We start from the raw sequence: 20,941 nt of genomic DNA on the forward strand, positions 1-20,941 counted from the left end.
AGCTCTCCATCACGGACCAGCGCCAGAGAAAGCGAAAGAGTATCTTGATGCGAGGTATTTAAACAGGTCATCAACGGCTTAGTTGATGAAGTTGATGCAGAAGAAGTGTAGGATCAGGCTTCCAAAGATGTAATCGGCGAAAGCCCTGTTCAGAGTATGGGTTAGTCACTGAATTATTGCTGGCGATGGGAAGAATACTGAGAATCCAAGGAAAGATGTGGAACTCACCTCTCATGCGAAATACCAGGTCCCTCTTCCTCGACATCTTCGTCTGCAAACCGAGCGTTCTTTCCCTTGGAACTAGGCTTGCTCGTAACAGCTCGAGAATCATCACTTGTCTGCATACGGAGACTAGCAGTAAGCACGAATTGGCCGACGGCGGCGCAGAAGCCACTCAGGAAGGCGTTGAAGGGCTATAGATTTGAAAAGTCCAGTCAGTATACAGCTCATTGATTGAGACATAACGGGGACCCTGTAAGACCCTCGTTGGAGCCTCAGGAGAAGACATACATAGTTTCCAGCCAGCACGCAGTACAAGAACTGCAACCCGCCGATGAGAACTAGGAAAGCCATGAAAGCGTCGAGGAGCATTGTACGTTGCGGCGTCGTGGTGAGATACTGCTGCCACACATGCTGGGCGATTTGAGCGGCCGAGGCATTGGTTTTCAGAGTAGCAGGGCCGGAGGAGAGGGTTGCGGGCGTCGATGCTGTTGATGCGGAGGTAGTTGAGGCCGCGTGTCGTTTGGCAGGCATACTTGCGGGAATTGAGGGTGCGGATTTAGGCGGGAGAGATGATTGTTAGAGTGTGTTCTCGGGACTTTGAGATTGGGCGCTGGACTCTCCCGGGAATTCGACGTCGCTGGCGGATACAATGGCGTGGGGAAAGGGAAGATCAATTGATGCCAGCTTGGAGCTTCGTTATCGCGGGTCACGTGGCTGATACCGGTCCACCTGCGGAGTATACTTGAGTTATTGGGGCTACGGAGTACAAGGATGAGACTATGTTAATCCAGTGAAACGGTCTAAGCGATTGGCTCTTTAACCCTGCTTTCATTTTGGTCTTGTATTGTATGGGTGAACACCAGCCTTGACTAGCCCGTCCAGATGAATTCATCCGACCCGCGGACTTCAATCTGCGTCATACTGACAGAAAAACCTTAGAATTTACCAATCCATAATATTTGCAATATCTGATATATAAGCTACATTCGAGAGTAATAGCAAACTACACGCGACAGTAAAAAAGGAAAAAGAAAAAAGAAAAAGCCACAAAACTTGTGTTAACATTGAATTCATACTTCAAGAAGCTCCGCACAAGCAGCAGACGGTATATCAAAGTATTCTGCAGAGAGAAGAGGGATATTTAAACATTGAGTGGAGGAATAAGGGGAAGTCCAAGACCCATCACATGAACGCCGTAGATCATCACATCGTAAAAAAAAAGAAAGTCGCCGGAGCAAAGGACAAAAGACCGAGACATCTATTGATGAACGCCCGAAAATAGAACCGTGCAGGTCTCCAGTCAACGACAAGATTATGCGAACCATTCTGTAACGTGGGTCCCATTCGCAGGGGCAGCCTCGTCTTCTCTTTCAACGTCCATTTGGAAATCGCGCATGACTTTGTCCCACTCTTCCCAGCTGAGAGAGTTTGTCTCGGGGATGTTCTCCTGGTTCATGAAGGAGTTGCTCAAGGGGGTGTTGAATAATGGTAGTCCAGTCGGAATGTTGACTGCGGAAATTGAGTCTTGAACTGGGGGGCTATCCAGGGTTACTGGAGCTAGGAGGTTTGTATCGGGGAACATGTACTGCAACGTATCCCAGGCTCCTTTGGTGAGATCGATGCTCGTTGGATTCAGTGGGGCATTTTGGTCGGGTTCAGCGTTTAAAGTGGTCGGCATATGGATTTGCGGGAGTGTGTGCTGATGGCTAGTGGCGAAGTCGTTGGGGGTAGACTTGTAAGCTGTGGGGTTCGGTCCGAACTTGTTTCGTAGTTCCTCCTGTTGCTTGGATCGCGTCGCTGCTGCTCGCTTCATCAACGCAGCAAGGGGACGCCAGAGCATGCCTTTCTTGTGAGTGGCCTGAAGAGTCCAGTCTGAATAAAGCGAGCTGATGGCGTTCCAGGCTCTGTCGGTGACAGGACAGATCGGACGGACGCATACTTCAGATAGAACGAACGCGACTCCATGCCACTGCATATTGGTACGGAATAGCCAACCCCATTTAGCAGTCTTGGGGTCGGATTCAAGCAGACGGCCAAATTCAAGAACTTCGATTGCGGTGAGGAACAAGCTTTCGCGAGTTGCCTGGGATACACTGGCGATGCGGTCTTTGCGAGTCATCGGGTGATGGACAATCAGCCAGAGCTTTGCGAGGATTAACCGGGCGACTGTCGCAGATGCCCAATGAATGGGGATATTCATGTCGCAGTGCTTGATGTACCGTTCCTCAACACGACTGCTGATGATCTGTATCATTTTCTCACAACGTTCAATCGATGGCCCGGTGGCGCCCACCATTTTGAATGCTCGACTTCCCGGGCAAGAGTAGTTTGCTCGCCGCAACGCGCAAGTGATCTCACAGCGAACCAGACAGAACGTCACGTCTGTACAGCCCTCTCGTTCCGTGGGCGTCTCCGTCATCTCTGGATAAATGTCGTCGTCGTTGACATTCAGCGGAAGACGAGTATCATACATGCTGTCATGAATGAGCGGATCGGTCCCATGATCCTCCGAGGAGCGAGTGTCCATGAGACAAATATGCCACCACAACCGTCGGCGCATCTCCGTCTCGAATGGCTTTAAGGCGAAATTCGTGCCATCGCGATGCAGGCCTAAGCCCTGAGCGAGGCGCAGAATTATGGAGTTCATAGACCACACAAACTTGGAATCATCCTCTCTGCGTATGCAGATCAGGAAGAGAACCGCTGCTTGCAGGAGTACCATACTTTGGGTGTTTAGCAGGTTGGCTTTCGCCAGTGCTTGTTCCACGGCAAAGCGGTACCGTTTGACAGCAAGGGTGCGATCTTCTCCGAAGTTTGCAAGACATTCGGCGGGACTTAGAGCCACAATGACAGACAGGTATATCGAAAATACCAAAGCTTCTGAATTCTTATCCAAGGAATCAGGATTCCGCGCCGCTTCAACCAACAGCTTCCTTGCGGTTGGCTTATGAACAATGGTGATCAAGGGAGCAACACATTCTTTATAGATGTCCCAGAAGACGGACACCTTGGGAAATGGTGGATGATACTCTCGAAGAGAGTGCGACAAGGAGTAAAAGCCGAAGAGGAATCCATCATGAGAACCGGAGTGAGAGGACTCTGGTGATGGATAATCCTCTTCCTCGGATTCGGAATTATCTAGGATATCCTGCAGCTCTTCGACCTGAAAGATGTCAGTTTATCTCATACTTGTCAAAGGGTATCTTCTAATGCCATACCTCATCTCCCAAACTGGCCCAAAGTCGATTGCTAACATATCGACTCCTCCCTTCATCGATAACCAGTCTTCCAAACTCATTTTCAAACTTTCCAGTATTCAACTTTGTGGGGTCGTTTTCAAACGGGCATCCAGTCGAATCTTTAGAGTCCGCAGGGGCTACAGCTGGCTGTGGAGCCATCGCAGTCGACGTCGCAGCTGTAGCACTAGAACCAACAGACGGGATTCCCGAAGATGGAGGCTGAGTCGGCGAAACCGAAGTCGAAGCGGCCTCCGGGTTCTTCCCGCTCAAATGCTCGATGACGCCCTCGAGGCGACGAAGGCGGGAAAGGAGCTCCGCATCGGGCGGGCGTTTGGACTTGCGCGGGGCACGACCAGGCGGGGGAAAGATGCAGTCGGTGCCAGCTTTGATACAATTGGAACAAGGCGACCGCTTGTTACAGCGGACCTTGCGACGGCGACAAGTGACACAGCTCCGCGAGCTGGCATCTGGGGCAAGGCGGGGGGCGGTGGGTGCGTGGAGAGCATTTGGAGAATTATCACTGGCAGTGGGGGAGGCATTCAACCCCTCCGGAGAAGCTGAGTGATACATGGCGCAGGTATCGCCTCATTCTTCCATGGATCATGGATCTTAGAAGCGCATAAAGATGTCGAACTTGACCGAGTTTGCCAGGGTTTCTGGGGGCCAAACCCAAAACCCACATGTGACTTTTAGTGAGTCAGCTCGGTCTGGGCCTGCTACTTTCTCGGAGTCTACTTATCCCCGAGTCCGTCGCCGAAGATCTCGTCGTATCTGATCAAACCTTACTCGAATGTACAGTACAAGGTTGTTACATCTGGCATCTATCACGTGCGATGTCGGAAAAAAGTTACGTATGTTGGTGCTAGCAGCCTTCAATCATAGAAGTCACTCGAGCCCTGGAGTTCCACAAATATACAGATTCTCATGAATAGTTATGTACATAGCTTGTAATCATAAACAAAAAAAAGGATCCGATATAGATTCCCGGGTGCCTATGCAGATATCCAAAAGTCCAACGCCGTCTAAATGCAAAGGGAAAGAGTAGGAGAAAGCTCCTAAGCTTGTCACGGTCACAATGCAAAGCTCGAAATGCACCATGAATGCAAAATAACATATCCACAGACAATGTCTTCAAACCTCGTCAAAGCGAATGAGAGGCTCGTTACTAGCCGATCGAGTAGGCAGGTCATTGCCTCGCCAGCCTCGTCGGAGAAAGCGTTTCGCCATGTTACTTTACATACAGGTCAGCCCAGGGATCCACGGATCGCAAAATGGAGAAACCTTGGAAACTTACAGAGATCTCTCCCAGAGCTTGGAATCTTCGTTGAATTCATGCCTGGAAATAATTAGCGCTCACGTTCAAGTTGGAAGCAAGGTGGGGAAAAAAACTCACCCTTGGAACTTCTTGTTCGACAGAGACCTTGAGCCGTACTCCTCCACAAGCAGCTCGGTATAGGCGTAGGGGATCTTGACGGGCACATCTTCGAAATAGCTCTGGCGCAACGGGAAGATCTGGTCCTCCTCGTAGTGATGGCGGTCCTTGCACATCAGCGCACCCTTCTGACCGGTTGCCCGCTTAGCGTCGTCCTTTCGCACAGCGGTGATGTCGATAAAGAGACCAGAGGACATATCGATCCATCGCGCGTCGATCACGTTCAGTCGATCTTTGGTGCTGCGGACGACGTAGTTGGGGTTGATTTCTAGAAGGTATGTGCGGCCGTCCGTGACGCCGGGAAGGTCGAAGTGGTGCTCTGTCATGTTATAGTAATCGGCCAGGAAATGTATCGTCGGTTCCGAAATCTGCACGTCGAGGTCATTGTCCCAGGGGAAAAGCTGTGCCGGTCGTCAGCAAATGCAATATCTCGAGGACGCTCGGAACATTCCCACCTTCTGATTCCACCACCACGAAAGAAGTGAGCCGTGCATGATCCAAGTCTCCGCGCCGATGGAGTCCATGGTCGTGAGGTACGTTTGTATCAAGGCGGAGAGATGGGGCGTGACATCATGGTCCGGCAGTTGTTTGGTCGCAAATCTGTGACACCATTAGCACAGGCTGAGAAAGGATCGACATGGTCGCGCATACCGGCCGTCGTAGTGATAGTGGAAGCTGTGATGTCCAGGTTAGTATCATATACCAGAGTTCGTTCTTCCAGGTGTGACATACGAAGATTCCGCTAAGACCCACGAGTCAGTTGGAATTCCTTTTTTAAGTTCGGCACCAGGGCTTGCAGATTATCGAAGATCGCAATCGAGCACTTACTGAAGTATTTTGTCGTGGGGATAGAGCCTTCAGTTTCATAGTCTTTGACAACATTCTCTCGCACGTTCATGAAGGTGGTATTGGTCTCTCCGCGGACCAGGGTGATGGCGCTGGTCGAGAGCAACCCGTAGAGCCCCAGGAGGCTAGGGAGAGAGAATCGCATGGCTAGATCAAACTCAGGACAATCGTATGTGTTCGGTGGCGTATATACAAAATGCAAGCGGTCGTACCGGGACCGGGAGGTTCGGCGTTTAGGGATAGCGGTACGAAAGGGGGCGGGGAGGATAGGATAACGAGTGTAACGACGGGATGAAAGGGGGTATATACACCATGCAGCGGGGAGATGTAGAGAGGGGAGGAGATGAAGAAGAAAGATTGAGGGGAGGCCGGGGCGGTGTTCGGAGTGGAAACGAAATCAGCCACAGACCTCGTGTGGTCAATTGCCCAATACGGTAAACCCCGACTTTCCCGCGATCTACTGAAATGTAAATGTGGCGTACTCGGTGATAAGAGCATGGCTTAGACTGGATAAGTGTTTAATTTGACCATGAAATCTACGTCTTAGGTCCTATCTTGATTCTTAACCCGGGCGGAGATCACGGCGGAATTTGACCAGGGACTCGTATTCGCCAAGGTGTCGTCAGCGTGGATGAGCCGAGTAAAACTCATTTTCCGCCACTTGACCCGCCATGAGGCTCGTCACCGATGGGGTTGCCTGTACGAGTTTCTTGGCAAACTTCGTAATTTCTATACCTAAGTATTGAATTCATTCTTATATTGTCACTCTTTGAAATTAGGCAAAAAAAAATAATAATAAAATGACCCGGAAGCCAGATGTCTCGTGGATCTAGTACTGTGCACTTTAGTCAAAGAACGCGGAAGAACTGATTCCGAAATGTCCGGATTTAGCGAGCGTACGCGTCCTCCGCTGTTTACATCTGAGCCGTGTTGCGCGCCATCGCCTTATGTAGCTTCGACCCCACCCTTGTCCAACTCTTAAATTGTGGATTCCGAGACCCGAGCTTCAAGTAAAGCGGGCTGTTCTGCTTGAGATATCGGACTCCTGTCGGATAGCCAGACCTGAACGAGCTCGAACCCGGCTGCTTTCAGCAGTGTTTGCCATTGCGCCTGTGTCCGCTCTAATGAAGCGAACGAGCCCATCATTTGCATATCGGATAGGACCGAGGGCAAAGGCACCCCAGATTCGGGTTGCATGATCTCGCTGATCAGCAAAATAGATTCCCGACTCATCGCATCGCGGAGGTTCCCTAGAATCTGGATGGCCTGCTTGTCCGGCCAGTCATGCAAAACGGTCCGCAGGAAGTACACCTTCGCATCCTGCACCGGTTGCTTCTGAAAAAAGTCATGACTTTGTACTTCGATCCCCGATAGATCCTTGACACCCTCGATTACGGCAGGCAGATCTTGGAGAACGAGTTTCCCGGGCAAATCAGAGAAGTGTTCCTGGAACTTTTTGAGATCTTCGCCTTGGCCCCCGCCAACATCGACGATCAGTGGATCACTGCTACTTGACACTCGTAGTCGTTCTTCGACGGGAAAAACCTCGAACCAATCCTTCCCACGTCGGCGAAACGACATGCCCATCACCGTGTTAAATGCCTGGCTGTAATAAGGATGCGTGCTCAAAAAGTCAAAGTAGTGGCCATCGGCTCCCAATGCAAATTGGAAAGGACCATCGAGACCATCCCCGGGACTTTTCCACCCATTGACATGAAAATACTCGGGGAGTCTTGACAGGACGGTCAAGAAATGCGTGCTGTCTTCGATTAGCTGACTACATACAGCCGAAGAGGGGCCGAGCCAGGGCCGAGTTACCTATGGATCACCGCCGCCGAAAGAGGAGAGCTTGACACATAGGCCGCGGCTAGTGGCGTCTGAGTATATGAATCGCCGTCTATTTCCTGAATCACCCCCATGGCGGCAAGGAATCGAGTTATGCGCCCTGTCATTGTGAACACAAGCCTGGTTGGAAATGCCAAGATCGCATCACTTACTCACTAGCAATGGGTCCGACCCAGTCTCTTCACACCAGTCCTGTACGTTGAAGGGATCCTCGGCTAACTTGCTTGCTTTGGCCATGGCATCAAAGAGCTTCATATCGATCCCCAACCTCACTGCCATGGCTTGGTGACTCTATGTACTCTGTCAGCACTGTCGCTGCCATGTTTCTTTCCTTCTTCTTACGGCATACCGAGAAGACCAGACGAGCCGTTGTATCCATGGGCGTCTCCAGCTTGGCTTTCAGTCGATCACATGCTTGCAACACTTGGCGTCGCTCGGTTTCATCTAGGGCCGAGACCAAGTCGATGTCCAACCGTTGGATCAGATCCGCTGCACTCATAGTTGCAAAATATCACACAATAGAAAACCTTGGAATAGAGTGGATTCGTTGGAGGCTATTGAACTCTCTCTCTACCTAGGCAGCCTTTATATTAACGTGAAGCCGAATAGAGCGAAATCTACGAAATTCACCGCCCGAATATCCCGAACTTAAACCATCCAAACGAAAAGGAAAAAGAGAAAGGCGCACAAATCTGAGAAGCCCGAACAAAGCCGGGAAATTCGGGAGAAACAGGCAGCCCACCGCGAGCCATGACTAAACTGATTAAATTGATTAACACCGATTTGGGCAATCGGTCGATTCCGTTCGGCTGCGATCCCCTCCCTCACATTGGTTCCAATTCACGAAAAGGCCCCGGTCTTGACGGTGGAGCCCACCGTGGATGATTCGCCAGGTTTAAGTTTAGGGTTCATCGTCGCCGTAGTCATCCTTCGAGGCTCGTTTCATTCGCGCCCGACTATTAACAATCACCGTTTGGTTCGGTCGGTGCCTGTTCCTCCCTAATCCAGCCACCGGCCCGTTGGACCCTTTCTCTTTCTTGGGTCTTGCGTTTCTTGGTTTGGCGTTCTTGGGCTCTACTGGAACCAGTGGAAACATTGAATCCACTGGGACTAGTAACCACCCGGCTGCCGGTTGCTACCCCATATTGAAACAATCCAACCGAGTGACAGCAGTGGAGTGTGTGCCTTTCCATGCCCGACTTCATCCCACTTACCTAACTGCAAGGTTCCTACTCAATTTCACGCATTAAGCTTCGGCATCTGTCGAAGCACATGACTGCAGCCGAGTCTTGAGTTTTTCCGGACGAGGCCGTAACCAATTCGATCTGCACCCATCAACTGTGAAGTTTTGGTGTCGATCTTGGAAGTCGCGGTGGTCTCATGTCATATTCCATGTCCCCTCGATACGATGAGACTCAACCCCCCGGCTTAGCGACTTTTGCATATTTTTCTTGCTTTTTTCCTTGCTTTTTTTCCTGACATCCCACCCGGTGATCATGTCAGAGGCCTCCTCCACTTCCCAGGGTGATCCAAGCATAGGCCAGCCAACCCCCCAGCTGAACCGATCCTGCGAATCTTGCAGGAGTCTGAAAGTCCGCTGTCTGCCCAACCCATCCACACCAAACCAGTGTCAACGATGTGCAAAGGGCAAAAAGCCCTGTGTGTTCGTGGCTCCGCAGCGACGGCGGCCTCGCAAGAGGACCGACTCGCGCGTGGCCCAGCTCGAGAAGGAGATGCGCATGATGCGCTCCCTTCTCAAAGGTCGCATCCGAGAAGAGAGTGAGCCCGAGTCGCCTGAGGGTAGCGAGGGTTCGCGGGAGGAAACTGGCGAAATGGACTTTCAAGACCATCTGGGCACCATCTCGGAGGCCCCGGCCAGCACGGCCGACTCTGCCCGATACATGGATTATTCTCCTGATTTAGTCAATTCGTCCCATCCAGGGATGCAGGGGAGTGGCCCTCTTTCGGCTCCGCCATCGTTCTCCGGGTTGCATACGAATTTCTCGCACGATCCGATCAGGCCTCCTGTGGAGGATGTTATTGATCGAGGCATCATCACGCTTGACGATGCAGAGCAGTTGGTCGCCTTTTTCATCCATGAGCTTGCCTCATTCTTTCCTCTTGTGGTTCTGCCGACCAGTACCACGGCGGCACAGATGCGACAGTCGAAGCCCGTTCTCTTTCTCTCCGTGCTTGCAGCAGCATCTTTATCCATCGATGCGGGACTGGCGGGTATTTTGAATCGTGAAATGATCCGTTTGTATGCCGATCGATTCTTTATCGAGGGTGAGAAATCGTTGGAACTAGTGCAGGCACTGTTGCTCATGAGCATCTTCTATTTCCCGCCCGGCTCGCCTTTGAAGTTGCAGTTTTACCAGTACACGCATATCGCTTCGACGATGGCTTTGGAAATTGGACTAGCCACCAAACGACGGGTCTCAAAGAAGTCCGACCGAAAGAATAGGCACGATCCGCACGACGAGCATTTGGCGGAGCAGGCGAGGGCCCTTCTGGGGTGCTACCATCTAGGATCCACGTAAGTAACTTGAGGACTTCCGGGGTGAAACTGCCACGACTGACGACTGGTACCGATAGTGTGGCCATGAAAACACGCCGTCCGAACTTGCTACAGTTCAACGACTGGATGACCGAGTGTGTGAGCCAGTTGGAACGGTCGCCGCACCGAACAGATCAGCATTTGGCCGTTTGGTTTGAACTTCAGCGAATCACCGATGAAGCCATGTCTTCATTTGGTCTAGATGACACCAGTGCCTCATCACCGTTAACTGAATCTCGTGTTCAAGCCGTACTGCGGTGGTTTGACAAGCGAATGGAGACGTGGAAGAAGAGTACGCCAATCGACATGCTCACAGGTAAGAACGGTTTCTTCGAAATCGTATCTTAATCCGCTCACGTTTCTTTCTTTAGTGCCAATGATCCTCGAATACCGATCCGCCGTTCTCGCCATGTATGAATTGGGCGTGGGAGAAGGGTACCGAGACCCCGATGCCATCAAGCGACGCTACTTCACTCTCCCAACGTTAGACGAAGACGGCAACACGATACCCGCAGAACCCCATCTCAGCGCAATCCGCATCGATATCAACGTGAAATGGATGAGTGCAGCACAGGAACTGTTAGACGCGATGTTCGCCTGCAGCACGGAGACAATGCGACGACTACCGAACCTGATGTACACACGGTTCGGATCAGCAGTAACATCACTGCTGAAGATCCACTTCTCCGTCCGGACCGGTGCCCTAGGCGAAGTAGTCACGGCCGAGGCGGTAAATGTAAGCTACTACCTCGACATGATGGCCAACAAGTTGGGCGAGGCGAGCGGTGGGGGCAAATATAAGATTCCAGCCCGGTGGTACCAAGTGGTAGCCGTTCGGGGGCGTGACTGGCTTGACCGGTTAGAGAAACGGTATTCAGGAGCTGGTGATTCCGGGCCTACCATGATGTCCGAGACTCCGTCGACGGCCACCGAGCCGATCCCGTCTTCCCAGCTCTCTCAGGAACGGCCTGTGCCCATGAACGCAGTGAATGCGCCGGTCGATTCATTCGTTCAGCCGGGAGTACCACATATGCCAGCTGGCATGGATGGTATGCGAGATGGATACGTCGCTATGAGCGGCGCTGGGATGTGGCCCATGGATGGTCATGGTCAACCCCAATTTTTCCAGTCCATGCCTGGTGGTTACCAACCTTCTCACCCACAGACTACCCTTCCTCCTCAGTTTGCGTATGATCCGCAGAGAATGCCTCCCCAAGGAGGACAAGCGAGGGCAGGGATGGAGCTGGATGGGTGGCTTCCGGACGGGAGCATCTTCGGCATGCCTCCTCTGCCCGAGTTTTGATCGTCGATCGGTAGTTGGCGAGAGCTTGCAAGCTTGAGAACTAGCTTATTAGAGTGCTCAAAGGGCGAAAGTGAGAGTGGCTGTTCTGTTCGAGTATGTAAGCATCTGCTCGCATACGTGCATCAGAAAGAGCACATGGAAAGCAAATTATAAGACAAAGAGAACGAAACGAATCTCATGAATACAATCAGGACTTACCTCCAACATCATAAATGCCCGAGTCGAGTACAAAATGAAGTTTCGAAGGGATTCAAAGTATAAACACCGAGTTGTAGCTGAGCAGGCCCCAACAAAATGGAAGTAAGAAAGCGCAGCAAAAAGCAAGGAAAGAAGAAAGAAAAAAAAATAAGCCCCCACAGCATACCACCGATGTTAAGTCTCATCCAAGATAAATCCCCTCCACCCAAGAACTCCATACAATTCCCCAATTACCCCATTCAACCAAACTGTAGAGAATGGCGTGCTGGCGTTGAGTCGGAGCGTCGGTAGGAACGGAAGTTCCGCTCTAGCGGTGGTTGATCGGGCTCATCATCAACTCCGACACCGAAAAAATTGGAAATCAGCCTAAACTCAACCGTCCACGACAGAACGGTGGGGACTTTGGGCTCTTGGCTGTTAGGCCCGGATTTTACTCGCGAGCGTCGTCTGAGAAGGAATTTGTTTGAGTAATTGAGGGTTGAGCTTGAAGGATTTTTAATTCGCTATCGTGTTTGTGCTCGAGTGCTGGGCAAAGGTTCAAGAGTGTATCAAATTGATTAAACTTGCTAGCTTTTTGAGGTCAAAAATTTAGGAAAGGTTTAACTTAGTGAACTGACCCAGTAACGTAAGCATCAGTCATCTGGATACGACTATACGATGAAGTAGAGTGGAACCCGTCGTGGTACAGTTCATGCCATTCGTTAGTCTTCAGTCATTATGGGACGCCCGTTCCCGTCAACGCAATGTACATGGCCTAAATATGAGACCCAGTGGTAATGTAGTATCCAAGCCAATATGAGAAAACAAGGAAACAGAGAACCCTAAAAAGGGGGGGGGGGGGGGGAATAAAAGAAAAATCACAGGATTGAGAATGCCTCCAGTGCATCCATAAATCCAGCTATGGCTCCCAGTCCGACCAAGCCTCGAGTTGCGTTGCGTTTGCGCCGTTCCCTGGTTTCTTGCCGGTTTCCCTCTTCACGTGAGGATCGATTAGGGCGGGATGGGGATCGCTGCGCCGAGCGAGGCGGTGATGGTCGGAGGCTGGTTTCTGGGGAAGATGTTGAAAGCTGGTAGGTTGAGGGGTAGTGGTGTGATTGGTGTGAGTTGTAGGCTTGAGGTCGGCCCCAGGGATTGTCGATTTGTCCTGGTGGTGTGTGTCGTGACAAGTTCGGTATTGTGGTTGGGTTAGACTTCTTCAGGATCGAGCGGGGCACTGTGTTCATATAGCTCTGTGGAGGACTGTACTTGTACTGGGGAGGTCCCGGGGCGTGAGATGGCGGTGTTTGTAGATGCGGCGGTGCTGGGGCACGAGGTACGGGCTGGTTTGCTGGGTAGCTCGTACTGGGATATGCAGCTGATCTGCCGACAGGGTTCGACGTCGGAGGGTATTGGGAGGGGACGCTACTAGAATGGGCGCGGTGGTGCGTGGGGATGTTGATAGGTGGCTGGCGGAGATTGGACCTTTGCTCGACTTCGTCATTTGAGACCGTTGATCGTGGCTTTTCTGGATATAAGTCGTGACGACGAGGCGCTTCGATCTCAGAGTCGCTTTCCACGTGCGCCTGATACCCGGAGTATTGACGACGTCGCTGCGCTGCTTCTTGCCGAGCCTCTTGAGAATGGGGCTTGCGCCAGTCCACAGTATTTCCCTCCAGGTAGTGACCGCCAGAGTGAATATTCTCAAAGTCAAGGCTCTCACCATCGTCGTCCGTGTCTGAAGATACGGAAGGCCGAGGATGGACTTGCTTGCCAGCATTGTAAATCTTCGTAGGATCGAATGACGGTATCCAGATCAGCAGAAGGCGGCTCAAGGCCCTCTCAGACAGGTGCACCATATCCTTCGGAGACCGTTCGATGTCTCCTAAATCGGAATCACTCTCTCCAAATGTCACAGTGCGCAGCTTTGCAAGATCGGCAGCTTTGGTGGTAACCCTCTGGCTTGTTGATGTACTATTGACGTCCCGAGCCTCTTGCTCCGCAGCATCCCATAAGCGATCAAGACGCTTCACTGCCCAGTACCGCACAATAATCATGTTCTGGATCTCCGCTTTCCCCTCGGCAATCTCGTCCTCTGCATTCATCGCGGTGGAGTCGAGATCACTGGTCCCTGGTTTGGCCAAGTTGCCCAGCTGCAGGACTTGCAGCATCACAATCAGGCTGAGCTTGAGGGACTCCAACTGTGCCAGTAGATACGTGACGTACTGTCTCCGGAAACACCACTTGAGCCGTTCCTGCATAGGTATATGTTTGAAGTCGTCATCTGCATCGTTGCTCTGTAGTTTGTCGAGCATGCGTTCAATCTCGACGAAGGCCATCTGTCCCTGGCTAGCAATCTCCCGGGCCTTATCTGTAGCCTCGGGGGAATACTCCAAGTCCGTGCTCTGTAGAGCTCTCCCCAAATTCTTCAGAGCCAATGCGAAGAGCGTAATACCCCTAGCGATACTGTGGATTTCAATGCCATACTGCGCGAGTTGACATGCCGCTGCGTTCAACACCAGAGACAGGCGAATGCCAGCGTCCCCGATTCCAACCAAGGAAGCATCGGAGCCTGTGCGGAGATTATCAAAGAGATGTTCAGGGCTGCTACTGAGTGAAAGAAGCCTTACCTTGTGCTTTGAACATTTTGACCAGGTGCATAAGAAGTGAGGTATAGGAGAGAAAGAGGAGCGATGTCTTAAGAACGAGAGAGGTGGCAGGGAAATACGTTGCCACAGGCATCCACTTGCATGTATGTCCTCGGATGCAGACGCGGGGGTAGAGCCTCAATCGAAGTCGCCTATCAAGTGACTCAAGCCCGTCAGCGCGCCCCGATGTCCCGTTCATGACGCCATGGTAAGAGCCCCGGGCTCTCTCGTTGGTCTGAATCTGGTGAAAAAAGCCGATCACCAACTTATTTTACGCTAGTGCGGACATATTCCTCAAGTTCCCCGTCGAGTTTGAAACCCGGGCAAACTTCAGTGCCGGGGGTGCACAGCCTCAAACAGGGAACTATGATCTGCATGACGCCCCGTCCTTCGCCCTTCGTATCTGTCTGCACCTTTATCATGACTGCCTCATCCCGTGTGCACCGTTCACTGGATCAGATGAGAGGTGAGACGGTGAGATACTGCGGCTCGGCTCGTGTGCATTGCAGCCCTATCAAACGTGAAGCTCTTGCACTGCCCTTCGGCATGTGTCGGCCGAAGGCCGTCTGGTTCGGCAGGTGAAAGTCGAAGACTTGAGGCATGAGACATGAGACGTGAGACTTGAGACTTGACGGGTGGATAATGAACTCTATCCGCAGTGCGTTGGCTGTGTTCATGCTGTTTTCATTCAGACTGAACAACGGATGTTTGTAGAAACGCACATTCCCGGCCCCGACACACTTCCGCTTTCGGCATTTCCGTAGAACTTTCTTGGTTTCAATATTTTTTGGCAAACTTAGGCGCTCCCAATTCATGCCAGTCACCGTCAATTTGCGTATATTAGGCTCAAACATCATCCAGAGTACATTTGAGAGTGGTACTGCAGTGGTGTACTCCCCGCCGCATTGTCCGCCCCGCGCGACCTCCTTTTCGTGGATCGTCATCTGCGGAGATTCCCCCCATGTCCAATGACAACCACTGGTTCCACCAGGCAACAGACGATCGAGTTTATCTTTGTGGGGATTTCTGGTCCGAATGGGTGAACGTTCGAGTTTATCGAATTGTGCCGACTCTCCAAACCCTGAAACCACCAGCTCGCAAGGGCCTCCTGTCCATGTGAAATAATGCCCGCCGCAGGTGTCACCGTCGGCGGCACCTCCGACCAGACCACAGAGTCTCCTTCGAACACGCCACAGCCGTCGAATACGAGCACCTCCGACGACAGCACTGATAATGACAAGGGGAGCTTGAGGCCGGGTACGGAGACCACGTCGCCACAAGATGCAGGTGCACAGCAACCGAAGGAAGCACCCCCAGAGCTGGATGATTTTGGCCTGCCTATTCGACTACGTTTGACACCCGATCCATTCTCTAGCGATTCTCCTGCCGAAGATACCCGTGCTGAGCCTGAAGATGCAGCTGCCAGCCCTGAAGCCGAACAGCAACCCAAGAACGATGTGGAGGAAATCAAAGAACCCCTCCAGAATTCGGAAAATCCGGAGAAGCTGGACACTGGAAATATAGAGAAGGCGCCGGAACAAGCACCACGACCGGACAAGAAGCTGGAATTTCAAGAATCGGGACCAAAACCTGCGTCTACTGAGAAACCCTCTGAACCTTCCGATCCTCCACCTCCTTATCAACAGTCGACATCAAAATCACAAAATGCCGAAATATCAGAATGGTCACACATGCGATTGGCTCAAGCTCATGACAAACACAACGAGAGTGAAGAGGAGGAAGAACATGGAGATTGGAAGGCAATGCCTGCCCTCGGAGAATTCGACTATTACGATGACTATGGACGGCTGATTGCCAAAGGAGACCAGGCAGAGGACAACGAGGCCGTATATCAAGGACTAGGTGGCGCAGGGCGAGGCTATACTCGAGTTCAGCTTGACGAAGACGCTCAGTCTGCCACCAGTATGGATGAAGACACGAGCTATCTTTTCCGAGAGACAGGCGACAATCAAGCTGGCCTTGAAGGCGAGGAACTTCGTGATTCTGTCAGCCAGCTCCAAGCCACCAAGGACCTTCTCAACGAGACGCAAAAGATCGCCTACGTGGGCGTGGTTCGACTTGCAATTTACGAGATGAACCAAGAGGTGGTTAAAATCCCTATGACCAAGTCCAAGTCCACAAAAAAAACCATCCATAAGGCTGTGGATGGCATGCGAAAATGGGGCCAGGCCATGATGGGCCGCTTATATATGCATATGGATATCAGCTCCGCTGAGCAAATCATGATTGAACAACTTGCCGAACACGGCGTGCAGCCTGGTGATCTGATCCGACCGTTGATGCAAAATGCTCGCGTCAAGAATCCGATGGCGGAGGATGAACCGAAGACATCTACATCTTCTGTCTCGTCCCCGACAACGAAGAATGAAGCTCGATCAAGGTTCTCTACAGAGACCCATGCATCTGAACCCGGCTCTCCTCCGCCATATGAGGTCCACGAAGGCGAGGAACTCCCAGAGGTCCGGACGCCGTCCCAATTGCCTACTTCTGATCGAATCGATATTGATCTTCGATGGACCGTTCTGTGTGATTTGTTCCTTGTGCTTATTGCTGACTCGGCTTACGACGCTCGGTCAAGAGTACTCCTAGAAAGAGTTGGAGCAGCCATGGATGTAACCTGGCTTCAGATCTCCCGATTTGAGAAGCGCGTTACAGATGCCCTCGAAATGCAAGAACAAGCAGAAAAGGAGACATGGGATGAGTCCGACCACATGGAGAAGCGCCGGAAGAGAGCTCTCAAACGCCGGTATATGGTTATGGGATTAGCGACAGTCGGTGGTGGACTCGTTATCGGTCTATCTGCCGGTCTGTTAGCCCCTGTCATTGGCGCTGGTCTTGCGGCCGGTTTGACGACCGTGGGAATCTCCGGAACGAGCGCGTTCCTGGGAGGCGCTGGTGGAACGGCCATGATCGCCTCCACTGCCTCACTGAGCGGTAGTGTCATCGGTATGAGGGCCTCGAAGCGACGAACAGGCGCAGTTCAAACATTTGAGTACCGTCCTTTACACAATAACAAGAAGCTGAACCTTATCGTCACGGTATCCGGCTGGATGACTGGTAAGGTTGACGATGTTCGACTGCCGTACAGTACGGTGGATCCAATCATGGGCGATATCTACTCTGTTTTGTGGGAGCCTGAGATGCTTCGCAGCATGGGTGACACGATCAACATTCTTGCAACAGAGGTGAGTCTGCCATGATTCAATTGTACATTTCAAGACTGACTGTTTCTTTAGGCATTGACTCAGGGACTGCAACAAGTGCTTGGCAGTACCATTTTGATGGCTTTAGTGGCCTCTCTCCAGCTACCCTTGGTCCTTACTAAACTCGCCTACTTAATTGACAACCCGTGGAACGTATCGCTCGCCCGCGCCCATGCTGCGGGTCTAGTTTTGGCCGATTCTTTGATAGATCGAAACCTCGGACACCGACCCGTCACGTTGCTCGGCTTCTCCCTCGGTGCACGAGTCATTTTCTCGTGCTTGAAGGAATTAGCTGAAAGGGGTGCCCATGGCCTTGTTCAAAATGTGTATCTGTTTGGATCACCCGTCGTGGCGAACAAGGATGACTACCTCAAGATTCGCAGTGTGGTGGCTGGGCGATTCGTGAATGGGTTCTCCAAGAACGACTGGATTCTTGGATATCTGTTCCGGGCTACCGGTGGTGGTATAATGCGGGTGTCCGGTCTGGCGCCAATTGAGGGTATTCCTGGCCTCGAGAACTACGACCTGACAGATACGGTCAATGGCCACATGGACTACCGTGCTGCCATGCCTCGTATTCTGAAAGCGGTCGGCTGGGAAGTCCTTGAGGATGAATTTGCCGAAATCGAAGATCCAGACCCGGATAACCACGTCGAGCGCCAGCGCGAGCTGATTCGTGAGATTGACGAAGCCCGCCGGCAGGCTGAGTTGAAACCCGAGAAGAAGCGTTTCGGTCTTTTCAAACGTGGCAGGATGGCCGAGAAGAAGTCGTGGGAGACGTACGACGTTGACAGAAGCCCCGCGTCGCGTGACTCCAACGACCCAGCAAGTGCTCCGGGTTCTGTACTGTTCGATATTGAAGCCATTCGAGCTGAATTGGCATCGGAGGCGATCGAAGTGAAGCAGCTTGAGTCAACACTTCCTCCGATGAAGCTTGATTTGAATCCTCCGACGGAGTCGACGCCTGCAACTCCAACCGAGAAGGATTCAAAGAATATAAAGGATTCGAAGGACTCGAAGGACTCGAAAGCTACCGAGTCCTCTTCTGCGGCTCGAACTGCATCGGAGCCCCGGCTCAGTACGGGCCGCATGTCCCCTTACGATCCCAAGAAATCGTCCCTGTTACCGAAAGACGATCCGGTTGAAATGACCTTTGATACATCCTTCCATGAACCTCAACCTCGATCTGAACACCCCGTCCGGCCAGAATTACGGTCTTCTTCTACATTGCCTACGAATATTGGCTCTACTGTCGGGGCCATGGATATGGAGCCTAATGCTTGGGCCGATGATGAGCATGGGGAGATTTCCATGACGTTTGAATAATGACGGGATATGCTTTAGTGCCTCTATTTTCTCGCTCAAAGCTAGAGAGCATTGCTTTAGACAGGCGGAAAGTGAAACTAGTATATAGCTGTCGAATGTATAGAAAGACATCAAATATCAGATTAAATATGGCATCAAGTAGTTCAAGTGAAACCAAGTGTGGGGCCCTCAACTGCGTCGCGTCACGCGTTTCCCCTCACACATTGTCTTTGTCCATCCGTTTCGCAATCTCACGCAATCGCAATCGCATCGGGGTTGTCCCGGTCTCTGCATTCTCATGCTCAGCTGCGCTACATTTTTGTCTTCCCGACGCGACTTGCTAGTCGCGTGAGCCACGACTCCCACCTTCCCCAACCTCCCGAACCCTCGACACCACCTTATAATGAGAGCTCAGCCGAAGCCCGATTCGAGCTTTGCGTCGAACCACCTTACACGATATGATCTTAAGGGCGGCGAGCACCTGCTTTCTACGTTCAACAAGTCGCCTACCGAGAACGCTGCTCAACCTGCGACGGGACCCGACTCCAAGCCGGGGCAACCTGACACAGATGACGAGCCCCAGAGCGATTCCGATGATGTTCTCAGCACGATGAGCTCCAACGCTATTGAGGAACTTGACGTCAAATCGGAAGTTGCATCGAAGGATCAAGCAAGTGCGTCTGAGACGGATATCGAGATCCCTTCTATCGAAAATGATTTTAATTTCGACGATGACGATTTCATGGGTATTCAACCGATGTCCCACTCTAAGGGCAAATTGGATGAGCCTGGGACGGACGATGAACCGGTGAGCTCTAGCGGGTTCGAGTCCGACGAAAGTGCGGAAATCAAAACGAAGAAAACATTGCAAGAAAAGCTCGACGCGGAGAAGCTCAAGGACAAAGTCAAGAAAGCTCCTAGAAGGACATATAGCGAAATAAAGAGTGACAATGAGTCTGAGAATGAGATATTTTCCTCTTGGAGGGATAACTCGAAGCGGACGAAGAGGACCCATGGCTATTCAAGAACGAAATCAGGTTCAACATTCCCCGGTTCGAGCGCACGCTCTGCCGTTGCTACGCCGGACAAACTCTCACAGCAGTCCAAAAAGAAAAAGAATGACAGCCCAAAGAAGCCGACCTTTCCAGCATTCAGAATGCCCACGCAAGTCGACATTACTCGTCCCCCGAATCCTCGCAGCGGCGACACTAAGGGATCAACCGATCTCACTGCCCCACAGGCCTCTAATTCAAACTCTTCGCTTGGCACTGTATTCTCAAATGACCCACAATCCATGTCATTAGACGATACGTCCGGTTCATCCCTCAGCTCCGCGCCCAGCTCTCCAGGCTCCCCAGCGCCTCGTCAGTCACTTTGTCCAATGTGCAAGAAAGAAGTCGATCCAGAACTACTCATGCTATTTGAAGCACAGCCAAAGCAGCGCATTCGCGAACAACAGCAATTCTGTGCCTCGCACCAGCAAAACACCGCCGAAAAAGAATGGGAGGCGTCAGGATACCCAGATATCAACTGGGATACATTCGACGAGCGCGTGCAGAAGCATTACACGGATCTGGAGAAGCTTTTGGTCCCAGACTGCACATCTTATTATCGCAACATTCTAGATACAACGTTGAAATCAGGGCAGGCCAAGAACTTCCGCCTTACGCTCACTGGCAAAGGAATTGAGACGATCTCCTGTGGATACTACGGGACTAAAGGAGCGGCGAGGATGTAGGCACATCTTTGATCTGGAGTCATTGTTTTACAAGCACTAACTTGATTTGCAGGTTACAAGCCATTGTGGATCGCTTCTCTTTGAAACTGCGTCGACTAGCATCCTCCGACCATATTGTCAAGGCAGCTGGCGTAGCAGGCTACGCGCAATCGGTTCTTGTACCCGAGCTCGCGGTCCGTCTGGTCATGGAAGATATGGATGTTAGTGATGACGCTGCGCGCCAAATCCTGCGGGAGAGCATTCAACTTGGTCAGAGGCTTAATCCTGCAGCAGATGACTTTGTGCCGATTCCTGTTGATTCTGAAAACTAACTTTAGATCGACGTCTCCATCATTTCTATAGATATTCACGGTCCCCGGACCCATTCTTCTTGGGGGCTGATCCTGTGTGATTGTCATCGGTCTTAGC

The 20,941-nt window shown here is 51.7% G+C and overlaps 8 protein-coding genes across 8 annotated transcripts; 3 read left to right on the forward strand and 5 right to left on the reverse strand.

Moving 5' to 3' along the window:
* Nucleotides 1–78: 78 nt before the first annotated feature.
* N7443_002111 (putative oligosaccharyl transferase subunit Dad1) lies at nt 79–753 on the reverse strand (the record flags this gene model as incomplete). Its single annotated transcript, XM_056882167.1, has 3 exons — nt 79–145; nt 229–413; nt 511–753. The coding sequence occupies 3 exons, from the start codon at nt 751–753 to the stop codon at nt 79–81; spliced, it is 495 nt and encodes a 164-aa protein (XP_056744008.1).
* Nucleotides 754–1,534: 781 nt separating this feature from the next.
* Nucleotides 1,535–4,031, reverse strand: N7443_002112 (putative C6 transcription factor; the record flags this gene model as incomplete). Its single annotated transcript, XM_056882168.1, has 2 exons — nt 1,535–3,385; nt 3,441–4,031. 2 exons carry the CDS (start codon nt 4,029–4,031, stop codon nt 1,535–1,537), a joined length of 2,442 nt encoding a protein of 813 aa, XP_056744009.1.
* Nucleotides 4,032–4,592: 561 nt separating this feature from the next.
* On the reverse strand, nt 4,593–6,237 carry N7443_002113 (uncharacterized protein; the record flags this gene model as incomplete). Its single annotated transcript, XM_056882169.1, has 8 exons — nt 4,593–4,692; nt 4,756–4,797; nt 4,855–5,294; nt 5,349–5,493; nt 5,545–5,568; nt 5,626–5,635; nt 5,722–5,886; nt 5,952–6,237. The coding sequence occupies 8 exons, from the start codon at nt 6,235–6,237 to the stop codon at nt 4,593–4,595; spliced, it is 1,212 nt and encodes a 403-aa protein (XP_056744010.1).
* Nucleotides 6,238–6,717: 480 nt separating this feature from the next.
* Nucleotides 6,718–8,083, reverse strand: N7443_002114 (uncharacterized protein; the record flags this gene model as incomplete). Its single annotated transcript, XM_056882170.1, has 4 exons — nt 6,718–7,498; nt 7,558–7,684; nt 7,737–7,875; nt 7,934–8,083. The coding sequence occupies 4 exons, from the start codon at nt 8,081–8,083 to the stop codon at nt 6,718–6,720; spliced, it is 1,197 nt and encodes a 398-aa protein (XP_056744011.1).
* A 997-nt stretch (nt 8,084–9,080) lies between these two features.
* Nucleotides 9,081–11,444, forward strand: N7443_002115 (uncharacterized protein; the record flags this gene model as incomplete). Its single annotated transcript, XM_056882171.1, has 3 exons — nt 9,081–10,120; nt 10,180–10,457; nt 10,513–11,444. The coding sequence occupies 3 exons, from the start codon at nt 9,081–9,083 to the stop codon at nt 11,442–11,444; spliced, it is 2,250 nt and encodes a 749-aa protein (XP_056744012.1).
* Nucleotides 11,445–12,499: 1,055 nt separating this feature from the next.
* N7443_002116 (permease of the major facilitator superfamily) lies at nt 12,500–14,264 on the reverse strand (the record flags this gene model as incomplete). Its single annotated transcript, XM_056882172.1, has 2 exons — nt 12,500–14,190; nt 14,249–14,264. The coding sequence occupies 2 exons, from the start codon at nt 14,262–14,264 to the stop codon at nt 12,500–12,502; spliced, it is 1,707 nt and encodes a 568-aa protein (XP_056744013.1).
* Nucleotides 14,265–15,390: 1,126 nt separating this feature from the next.
* N7443_002117 (TMCO4 family protein) lies at nt 15,391–18,816 on the forward strand (the record flags this gene model as incomplete). Its single annotated transcript, XM_056882173.1, has 2 exons — nt 15,391–17,472; nt 17,524–18,816. 2 exons carry the CDS (start codon nt 15,391–15,393, stop codon nt 18,814–18,816), a joined length of 3,375 nt encoding a protein of 1,124 aa, XP_056744014.1.
* A 382-nt stretch (nt 18,817–19,198) lies between these two features.
* On the forward strand, nt 19,199–20,844 carry N7443_002118 (RTC4 family protein; the record flags this gene model as incomplete). Its single annotated transcript, XM_056882174.1, has 2 exons — nt 19,199–20,529; nt 20,586–20,844. The coding sequence occupies 2 exons, from the start codon at nt 19,199–19,201 to the stop codon at nt 20,842–20,844; spliced, it is 1,590 nt and encodes a 529-aa protein (XP_056744015.1).
* Nucleotides 20,845–20,941: the final 97 nt, after the last annotated feature.

Source organism: Penicillium atrosanguineum (genome assembly GCF_028827265.1).
Source record: "Penicillium atrosanguineum strain IBT 20685 chromosome Unknown utg000002l_segment0_segment0, whole genome shotgun sequence".
Classification (NCBI taxonomy): Eukaryota; Fungi; Ascomycota; class Eurotiomycetes; order Eurotiales; family Aspergillaceae; genus Penicillium; species Penicillium atrosanguineum.